This window comes from Egretta garzetta, unplaced genomic scaffold (genome assembly GCF_000687185.1).
Source record: "Egretta garzetta isolate BGI_Z169 unplaced genomic scaffold, ASM68718v1 scaffold35, whole genome shotgun sequence".
In the NCBI taxonomy this organism is placed as follows: domain Eukaryota; kingdom Metazoa; phylum Chordata; class Aves; order Pelecaniformes; family Ardeidae; genus Egretta; species Egretta garzetta.
Genome location: NW_009259730.1, coordinates 1,048,210 through 1,059,427, shown reverse-complemented (window position 1 = coordinate 1,059,427; position 11,218 = coordinate 1,048,210). Strand labels below are relative to the sequence as shown.

Sequence of the window (11,218 nt, the reverse complement as noted above, 5' to 3'; positions counted from 1 at the left end):
TGCTGAACAGGCCTGGCTGGTGTTATTCCAGAGAATGTACCAAAACAATAGCTCGGACCATTGGAATGAAAAATGTGATATTTTCATTAGTAAAAAACATCTTCATAATGTGAAATACCTTAATTAATACAAAATACCAGTCACTATGCTGTGGATGATTCCAAGGACTTTCATCTTCTCAGATAACTTTTTTCTTAGTGTTTAATATTATCTTGAATTGGGGGTAGGTTTGGGGTGGCATTTTGCCTTTGCTTGCTTGCAGCCTGAGGTGAAGTAGGGGCTGCGTCCTAGATGAACTCTGCTGGCCTGTGTCCATCTTACCCGTGATGGCTTGGAACGGAGTTGCCACAAAACTGGCACGGGGATGAAGAGGTTTTGAAGTTCCTAGCTGAGCTGATGTAGTTCCCTGTGGTGCAGCTGGACCAGAGCTATACCAGTTATTTGTTCTCAAAGGTGACTTTGAGGCACAGTGGTTCATCCTGATCGTCTTAGGATTTTCTGCCTGTGGTGACTGCTGTTGGATTGTCCCAGGTTTCCCCCTTGAGTTGAGCTCAGACTCCAGATCTGTGTTACTAGAAAAAATACTTTGCACGTATTTGCTTGAAGTTGATGTGACAGGGTGCAGTTTGGCCATAGGAATGTTAACAGAGGTATCTGCCATCTACTGTTGATTACTCTCCTCCTTTAACTTTATTACCTTTGGAGCAGAAAATACCAGTAGGTAAAAACCCGATGCCTTTAAAGTCAATGGCAAAACTCCCACCATGTTCACTGAGGCTAGAATTACATAACTTATTGTGGTCAGTCTTTCCCCACAGTTATTAAGTAACAAACAATTGAAGTGAACAATTCACAGAGGAATCCTAGCATTTATTTATATAACCTCCTTGGTGAGAAACAAGAAGCCACATTCGTTAATAGATGCATAATCTTCCTGCAAATGATGTATGAACCAAAGAAAGGTGAACAGTTTCTGATATTCTGTTCTCAAGAAATAATTGGACCAGCATTTTGGGGAGAGGGTTGGGAATGAAATGAATATGGTGTCTCTGCCATGAGCAAATCACAGTCTCCTAAAGTGAGTTTTTAGGGGCCTTCTGTACTGGAAAGAGCAGTCTTCTCACATTACTCTGCCCTCTGAAGAGCCATGGAAATAGCCAGTTTTCAAGTAGCAGGAGTTGAATATTATGTAGCCAACAAGTTAGGCTGTTAATATTGTGGAAGGTCATTATTAACTCTGTACATCCTCTGGTAATGACATCGTGGTTCTGGAAACACACTCTTCTCTGGCGTCATCTGCACAGGTCATTAGAGATGATAAGCATGACTTCTTGGTGTGTGCTGAGTCTTGAAGAGGCTATGCTCAAGCTGTGCAGTAGCTGAGGAGGAGATTTCTTGGCTTTCCTCACGGTACCTCCTGTATCCCAAGCAGCTGAATAGTTCAGGGCAGTGAAAAATCTAAGGATTTTTTTTTTTTTTTTTTTTTTTTTTTTTTAACTTTGATATGAGAATCAAGTGCCATTTCTGAAAGGAGTTTTTAGCGGAGCAGGGGGATGGATATGGGCTGAATCACAGCTTTTGGATCTCCTAGGACCACAGCTCATCCCTCCTTCTGTCTTGAGAAATGCCATTCCTGTTCCCCCTTCTCCCCTGCTAGTTAGTGTTGAAGTGACAATAGGCAGGGGAAAGTGGGCTGTAAGGAGAAGAAGGAACCGATGACCTGATTAATGTGTAGAGAACAACCAGATGCTGTTTCCTAAATGTGAGGAGTTGTTGGCAGAAAATAAGCAGAATTGGGTAAGACAAAGAGCACACATTATCGTTTGTTAGGTGAATGAGGTGTGTCACTGTCACCCCTGTACAAAAGTTGGAGGTTCCTTTGGAGCATCATTGCATCTGTCTGACCTCATAGGCATTATGACAACAACTGCCTGAAAGGAGGCTGTAGTGAGGTGGATATTGGTGTTTTCTCCCTGGTAATGGGCAATAGGACAAGGGGAAATGGCCTCAAGTTGCGACAGGGCAGGTTTAGATTAGACATTAGGAAAATTTTTTTCAACAAAAGGGTTGTCAAGCATTGGAACGGGCTGTCCAGGGAGGTGGTCGAGTCCCCATCCCTGGAGGTATTTAAAAGACAGCTAGCCGAGGTGCTTAGGGACATGGTTTAGTGGTGGAATAGCAGTGTTAGGTTAACAGTTGGACTTGATGATCTTGAAGGTCTTTTGCAACCTAAACGATTCTATGATTCTATGATTATGATTGAGAGTGTTTCATGAGCATTTGGCTATAAGGTGTAGACTCTGTTTCTGAAAGTAGGTCCCAGAACATTATCTGGTGCCTTTTATTAACTAAGGTTTGGCATACAGGAGGAGTTTTTTGCCTACGACAGCTGTCCTCATGTGCCGACAGCTGAGTAGTTGAGGGGAGTGGAAAAAAAAAAGATTTTTTTTTTTTTTTTTTTTTTTTTTTTTTAACTTTGATAGGAGAATCAAGTGCCATTTCTGAAAGGAGTTTTTAGCGGAGCAGGGGGATGGATATGGGCTGAATCACAGCTTTTGGATCTCCTAGGACCACAGCTCATCCCTCCTTCTGTCTTGAGAAATGCCATTCCTGTTCCCCCTTCTCCCCTGCTAGTTAGTGTTGAAGTGACAATAGGCAGGGGAAAGTGGGCTGTAAGGAGAAGAAGGAACCGATGACCTGATTAATGTGTAGAGAACAACCAGATGCTGTTTCCTAAATGTGAGGAGTTGTTGGCAGAAAATAAGCAGAATTGGGTAAGACAAAGAGCACACATTATCGTTTGTTAGGTGAATGAGGTGTGTCACTGTCACCCCTGTACAAAAGTTGGAGGTTCCTTTGGAGCATCATTGCATCTGTCTGACCTCATAGGCATTATGACAACAACTGCCTGAAAGGAGGCTGTAGTGAGGTGGATATTGGTGTTTTCTCCCTGGTAATGGGCAATAGGACAAGGGGAAATGGCCTCAAGTTGCGACAGGGCAGGTTTAGATTAGACATTAGGAAAATTTTTTTCAACAAAAGGGTTGTCAAGCATTGGAACGGGCTGTCCAGGGAGGTGGTCGAGTCCCCATCCCTGGAGGTATTTAAAAGACAGCTAGCCGAGGTGCTTAGGGACATGGTTTAGTGGTGGAATAGCAGTGTTAGGTTAACAGTTGGACTTGATGATCTTGAAGGTCTTTTGCAACCTAAACGATTCTATGATTCTATGATTATGATTGAGAGTGTTTCATGAGCATTTGGCTATAAGGTGTAGACTCTGTTTCTGAAAGTAGGTCCCAGAACATTATCTGGTGCCTTTTATTAACTAAGGTTTGGCATACAGGAGGAGTTTTTTGCCTACGACAGCTGTCCTCATGTGCCGAGTGCTGCTGTGTGTTCCACCTGCGCCTGAAGAACGCCCATGAGCATCACCTCCTGCACAATGTCACTGATGTTTGTGTAGTGAAGTATTTCTTAGCAAACACTGCTGCAGTCTTGGACTCCACTGCCTTCCAGATCATTCTCAAGTATAAATCACCCATTTGGTTTTGACCTAGAAAGCTCTGCATGTTGCATATCTGTACCTGAGAAATTGCCTCCCACCTTACCAAGGGTCTGCTACCGAACATACATAAATTGCACAGAAGGGGGCTGGTGGGGCTGTTGTCCTCTGTAAGGCTGCTTGGACTTGTTTGTGCTCTTGGTACAGGACAGCCCAAATTTGTTAACCATGGGCCTCCCAAGCTTTGGGAAGTGTGTGTGAGGGGCAGGGGCTCAGAGGTGCTTTCTGCCCACTCCGACTAATCTGTATCTGTCCATCTCATGTAATTCTCTGGCACCTATCGCCTTGGTAGCTAAGCATGTTTCTCAGATGACCATGGCTTTGTTTTTTCATGTTCTCCTCTTTTTAATAGTCTTTTCTCCTTCCTTTTAAATCGGTCTTTAATAAAGTTGAGAATTCTTGCACAGGGTTTTGTAAACATGTGTTATTAAATTTTAAATCTGTTTTGAAAGTGCCTCTATCCTACTCCCTCCTAGTAAAGTGACCTTTTTAAATGGAGGGAAGTGGGTTTAGATGACAGTCATGATAAATGCGGTCATGTTCACTCAATAAAATAAGGCCCAGTGCATTTGAGGATAAATCAGTGAAATGTACAGCCCCACCTGTCTGTCTCCATCATTCATTTCCACTGTCACTTTCACAGTGGCTGATGGATCACAGTTGCTGTAAAATTAGACAGCCTTTAATCTCATTTCATCCTGATTAGCTTCTCCTTACCCTTTCCCTCTAACTCACTGACTGACACGCTAAAAACTCACACCGGGCTGTGTTTGAGCGTGGCGTACAAACTTCTCTTCAAATACCCTTTTTGCGGGGCAGGCAGGTGTTCCACTGGCTTGAAATCGAAAAATGAGAAGATGGGATTTTCACATTATTAAAGCAAAACAGCAGACAAAGGCTCATATAAAATTAATGAAAGCAGCAGCCTGACCAGACTGTGTGATGGGCCAAATTCTTCCCGTTACACCCTGGCACGCCCAGTGAGTTTGAGAAGATCGTTCCTACTAGAGGCTGAATTTAGCATGCTCATTGCCACGTAATTTTGACTACATCTATGAAAAGTTATGTCCTATATGGGGACATATTTTTCATAATTCATAAGGAATTACGGTTTACAGCACAAGTTTTCTGGTGCTTTCAAGGGGCATTTTATAGCGGTAAAAAAAATCATTCCTATTGTTTTGGTTTCTATGTGTAACTCACGATTCTGAGGGACCCTGAAAATGGTCAGGGAGAAAGACTGCGATGTTGGCGGTTTCACAATTTCAGTGCCAAAACTCCCTCCCTCTTAGATGCCCACTGTGTTGCTCCAGCCTCCCTGTTTTGTCCAGCCCCCTCCAGCCCCATGGGCAGATTCATCAGACCAAGCCCGGAGTTTTTCCCAAAGCCCTGTGAGCAACGAAGGTCATAGTAAAGATCTGCAGTGTTTTATTGCAGTCACCTTTCCTTCTGAAGCCCAAATTCTACCCTCCTTTTCTAAGGCAAGCTTCCCTTTAGCTTTCCTGTGAGTTACGGGTGGTAGTTTGGGTCATTTGGGCCCAATCCCGTATCAGTGGGAATGTTGCCATCAAGTTAAGTAGGAGCCAGGATTAAGCCCTTAGTTTTCAAGGTTTAATTATCATCCTAAGTGTGGGAGTCTTATTGCATAGTTTATATGCATGGGAACAGCAGAAAAGCTTAAAATACAATTTCTTCCTCTACTGGCCCTGTTTGTGTCAATATGGAGGATAAACAAACACAAGTGTTTGTAAAAATGAAAACAATGTGTGAAAAATATGCATGTGCGCTGCCTGCAGACAGTTCTTTTGGTAAATGCTAGATCTCTCCAGATTGACCAAAGGAAGAGCCTGGTTGAGAGAACAACCACTGGCTTGCACTTAATTTGAAACCATAATAGAGCATGGGATGAGGTAAGAATTGAAGACCCTGCCGACTGATCCTGGGGAGTCTCTTCTTGAGAGGAGGGGTCCCAAAAAAGCACCTAGGGAAGACAGCAAGTTTCCCATGGGAGACCCAAATTCATTCTGTAGCACAAGCATCCACAAAATCAAGAAAAGTATTGGGGTTTTGAAAGAGGTAATTTTAAAATGGAAAAATGTCTGAGATCAAAGAATGAGATAAACACAATGTGGGGGCTAAGAAGATAATAAAAATATTGTCATTCTTTCATCGCGCTGTAGGAATCTATAGGTAGTATAAAATCTTATGCAGTGCCTGGTATAGGATTACTTCCCAGTTATAGAAAGTGTACTAGTAACAAATAACCTTAATTAATGAACTTTCATTGTACCTGGCTGCCCAATTTAAGAACTGCTTCACTTACATGACTTGTAGGAGCACAGACTATGAAAATGATATTCGACCTTTACTAGAAACTAAAAATGTACCTTACTTATTCATCATTGCCTTGGCAAAAACTTCAGTAAGAAGCTTAAATGAGCCCACTTGATCTTTAAGAAAATGTCCTAAATAACAAAGCTGCGCGTATTTCTTCTTATTATTATTTGCATATGCTATACTGCACAACTGCATTCTGAGAAAAATAAAAGATAATAAAACAAATGAAATGGGAGATGTATCACCCAAAATAATCCAAGTGTGAGATAGGCTTCCTCTTTTTTTTTTTTTTTTTTTGGCATTGGCAAAAGAGCACAAAGTAAGAGCTGGCCCTGAGTCATATTGATTTCCCACTGCACTGGTTTCCTAAGTGCTCTGTTGATCCGTGTCAAGCAATAAGTTCCCTGCCTGTACATGCACATCACCTCCCCATTTGTCCTCACCTAGATTTAAGGTGCCCATATGATGAGCTGAACAAGGACATCATTTTTCCTACTGGTGTCACTGGGCCAAAACTACTCTATGTGGTATGATAACTAATGCTGTGTAAGTTTACAATTACCATATAATATCACAATAGTGCTGTATGGCACAGCGCAATAATGCATGCATATTCTGTATATATAAGTCCTTATTTTTGTGCCTTAGCATTTGCAGTGGAAACTGTAAATTTAAAAAAAACAGATTATTGCGACTGTAGTTGGTCTGTAGTAATCACAACACCTCCCAAAAAAGGGGATATTGCAAACCTAATGCCACAGTTTTGATCTTTGTTAACAAAGGGCTTCCTGATTAGATGAATAGAAAATGTGTGATTGTGCTACTAATGACATTGTACAGGAAATTAAGCGTATACATTTGGAAAAGGCATTAAATCAGCAGGACCTTAATTTAAAAACTTAAAACTGTATGGAAATGCAGCTTGTTCATTGCTGTGTAATAGAAAGCTACTGAACACACTGACTCTTCTTGTGGAAACATTACCAGCAGAACAAAGCTGGGCTGAGGTTTTTTTAATGCTCCCGAGCATACCAGGATTCCTAGCATCTGCTTATTTTCAGGGAAATATCAGGCAACTTCACCATTTTTTACAAGTTGTTTTTAGAGCGGCATAGACGGCAGTTGGGTGGGCACTGAGAGTCCAGAATTCCAGCTTTTTTCCTCAATTATTTGCAGGATTGAATAACGTAAGATTACTAGTAAGTGGCTTTGTCTGTTGCTAATTCAGTGGACATGTATGCTTGGGGTGATGCATTCCCTTGTTATTTCATACAGATGTAATTCCAGTGTTGTATTTTGTGCCTCTGGAAATATTTGGTGGAATCAGTGCCCTGAGCTGACAAAGAATTTCTTGCTTTACTTGCAGTTATGCCGTATAACAGTGCCCATCACTGTGTTGTGGAAGTGGAAAACTTCTTGTTTGTGCTGGGAGGAGAAGACCAATGGAACCCTAATGGTATGTATAGAATATTAAAAGACACAGGCAGCATCTGCCTTCTTCTGTCTGCCTCTTCGTCAGGTCAGCTGATGTAGTCATTAGAAAGGGATTTTGAGGACCCTCTGCCTAATTGTAGAACCTAGTAAAGGCTACTTTTAGATACTGCTGTCATAAATATCTGGTACTTTAGCATTAGCATCTCCGTCATTCATCAGCTCCCACATCCCTTGAGAAATGCCACAGGCAGCAGAACAGACTCTTTCAAGTGCATGCACCAGGCAGCAGCTGTTAAGAATTTTAACCTTCATTTCCAGTCTCCTTCCAGTCATAATATAATAATGCAGTTGCAGTAGATGAATGCTTCCTTTCTATTGTCAAACCAGATACTTGCAGCTAAAGTTGTTAATGTGTTAATTATCTAGACTCTGAGATTCTTAAACTGGTCCTTTTTTTTAGTCTTGTGCAAGAGCTTCTCATATAGATTATCTGCTGCTACCTTCTTTGATTTGATTACTTCATAAATTTACCGCAAAGAGAAATTAAACAATTTAACAGGCTTCTGAGCAAAGGAAAAGGAGAATACCATGCCTTGCAAAATTCACAAAATTGTCAAGACATTGTTAAAAAGCTTGCACACGAAGAAAGAGTTGTAGTTGTAGCAGTCTGTGTAACAGAGATAATTATGACTGAGAAACCATAAAACAGCTTGCAGGTACACATTTTTACTTTAAAACACCAGAGGATCCAGCTGAAATTACATATACTGCATATATTTTATTGTGAATGCCCCATTTCAGCATCTGCACTAAACCAAATTATAGAAAATTGTTACATCTGTTCACTTCCTAAAACCTGAGACAAACAATCCAGTCCACCCTATAAGCATATTTCTGGTGTAGTTAAAAATATCACTAAATGTCGTAGGGGAAGAGCCTTTCAGTTCTATTGTTGGATCTCCTTTATACTAAACAGGAGATAGCATGGTATCATTAATGATAATTATTATTAGGAGCATCAGCCACTTCCAACAACGGAGGGCCCCTGTTGTGCTTGGTGGTAGGCATATGGATAATAAGAGGCAGACCTTGTTCCAGACAGTTTATAATTAAATAGCCGTGTCACATGAAGGATGAAAGAAAAGAAATATAACTACCCACAGTTTAAAGGTGTGGAAACTGAGTCGCAAGATGATGGAAAGATGTAAGAATGGGTACACATCCTGCATCTGAGATAGGAGTTGAGCACAACTGTGAGATGGGTAGTACCTTAGGTCTGAGGTCACCTAGATCAACTTCTAAGCTGAAGACGTTGCCATCGGACATCTAACAGCTTCCTTGTTCTATGAATACCAGAGCTATGATTTGTCTGTAGAGAAGATAGGAATAAAGGAGGTAGCAGAATTGCTGATACTGATCTCTTTATGAATTTACCCCAAGAGAAATGGATCTTACTTGTCACAAAAAGTGGACCTGAAAATCATAAACCGCATCCTGTGCTATTGCTGGGCTAGTTGTTTCTTGAAACTGATTTGCTTTCCATGTGCAGCTACATGGGAACTGCTCGCACATACCCACTTGAATTTACATAAAGGCCTTCCTTTGCTGTCCTCATAGTACAGAAGGGGCTTCATATGGACCTAGCTGGAACTGTCTCGCCTAGAGCATTACAAGGCCTTTGATTTGAATGAGAATGTGCCAGGTGTTTTTCCAGTGGACAGAATTATCCTTGAGATGAGGGCAATGGAAGGAGCACCATGCATTTCTCTAGCCATCAGACCTGCAAGTTCTCGAGAAGCTGGGTGGGCCCCGAGGAGCACCCACATAACCCTCCGTGCTGTTCCTGTGACTTCCTGATAACCTGGAGAGCATGGGAGACATTTTTTTTCTCTTTTTTTTCTTTTTTTTTACATCCTCCTATGGTTATGCCTTTCCAGTCACACAGGATCCTTGCACAAGTAAATGCTGATGAGAGCAGGTTGCAGAACACAGGCACGAATTAAGACCAACCTTCATAACCTTCAGCGCCCTTCACCTTTTGGCATGCCTACAGAGACCTTCCTGTAGAGAGCAGAGAGCAGCAGCATCTGCCTCCTTTTGTCCCATGGTCCTGATTTGCTAATCCTGATTTCTGATCGCTTGTTACCACATTCTGACAGGTGCTTCCTAACATGTGCAGACCTCCTGGCTGATGAGCAAGGCAAAATAATAGATACAGTTGTCTTGCAAACTGAATTCCAAAATTAAACTGGAGTCAAACCAGTTACACCAGGCACCTTAAGCAGGTCATCAAGTCCTTTTTCTGCCATCACAGGCATCATATAGTCCCATTTTGTAAATTTTCTAAGCTCCGTTCGAAAAGCAGTTGGATTTTTAGCCCCTAGTACTCCTGTTGGAAAGCTGTTACAGAATCCAATTGCTCTAAATGACTAGGAGCCTTATTCTAATTTCCAGTAAAATGTATTCTTTGACTGTCTAAATCACCTTGTTCTCATGCCAAAGTTGGCCTTTAGCTTAATAGTTTTTCCCCTCCTGGAGATTTGTTCCCCTGATGTATTACAGACAGCGCTCCTATTCCCTTTCAGCTTTTGTTTTCCTAGCTGCAACAAGCCAAGTTCTTTGTCTCCTGCCATAAGGTAAACTTTCTGTTCCTCCTGTCTCCGTAGTAGCTCTTCTTTGTGCCTGCTCTAGTCTGATTTCATCTCCCTTCCTGTGAAGTGACCAGATTTGCATCCTGTAGTCCCACTCGAGGCTCACTAAACCCTTCTCTTTCTACCCTGCACTATACAATCTTCTACATACATGGTATTTGTAGTGAATATGTGTATGACACATTACGTTAGGAGGCCAAGGTCCCCAAATCATAGGTTTGTATGACAGCAATTAAAAAGCTGCTATATAACCAGTGACCACTGAAGTCCGCAGCAACTCTGAAAGATGTAGTGAATATGGCAGCATTAAAACCTCCTACTAGAAGTCCAGAGTTATGATCAGTGCTTACATTTTTTTGAAATCCTGCTGTTTGAAATAGAAGTAGATTAATAAATGTCCTAAATAGTGAGACCTAGAGCCAGTTAGATGCCTGCTGTTACTGTTTTGTTGTTTATTGACTCTATAGCTCTCAATGCCTCTTTTTCTAAATTGTCTGTATAGACTAAAGGAATTCAGATGGGGACCAAGAGCAAAGCCTCGCTTCACTAAACCCCGTAGCAAAATGACCAGTTGCACTTAGTGTATGGGGATCTCACCCTATGTCTCAAGATGTGTTTGAGTGGTGCTCAGCATAACAGGCCTTGGTCCTTGTTAGGCACCATGCTGGATTTGAAGGGAAATCTGCATTATTCCATCGGTCTTCTGCTTTACCCTCCTCATATGGAACATGCTTATAACATAGCGAGGGAATGAGTTCCCTTCCAGATGGAGTGGTCAACATGGTTTCTTTCTCTGTTTTCTTGTAGAACATGATCTTAAATTATTATGAATATAAATTCTAGCTGTATCATTATTCTTCTCTACAGTCTTGATGGTCTATTTACACATGCTGAAGTAAGTGTGGAATGAAACAAGCAAAGCGAGCCAATCCTACAGAGGCTTTTCCGATGCAAAAATATTCACCTTGTAGAATACCCAGTGACCATTTGTAGAACTGTGACATACGCAGTTGGGTTATTCTGCTGGCCTGTGAAGCCTCTAATTCAATTTTTTAGTCACACATACATAAACAAAGGTTTCTGTTTCCGAGATCCTCATCTGTTGAAGTCTCAGGTGTTACAGGAAATTGCCATACACTCTCTTGCTTCAGTTTTCTTGCTTTGATGTCAATCTGCATGTAAAATAAGGTGAAATCTTAATATCGTGAAGACATGAATACAGTTCTTGGGCTTG

The 11,218-nt window shown here is 41.5% G+C and overlaps 1 protein-coding gene across 1 annotated transcript in view; it reads left to right on the top strand.

Annotated features, from left to right (window-relative positions):
* Positions 1–11,218, top strand: part of KLHL14 (kelch like family member 14) — a 101,333-nt gene that overhangs the window by 79,024 nt on the left and 11,091 nt on the right. Inside the window, exon 9 of the mRNA XM_009639482.2 lies at positions 7,266–7,355. Coding sequence (XP_009637777.2) covers positions 7,266–7,355 — 90 coding nt within the window. The remainder of the gene's footprint in view (positions 1–7,265; positions 7,356–11,218) is intronic.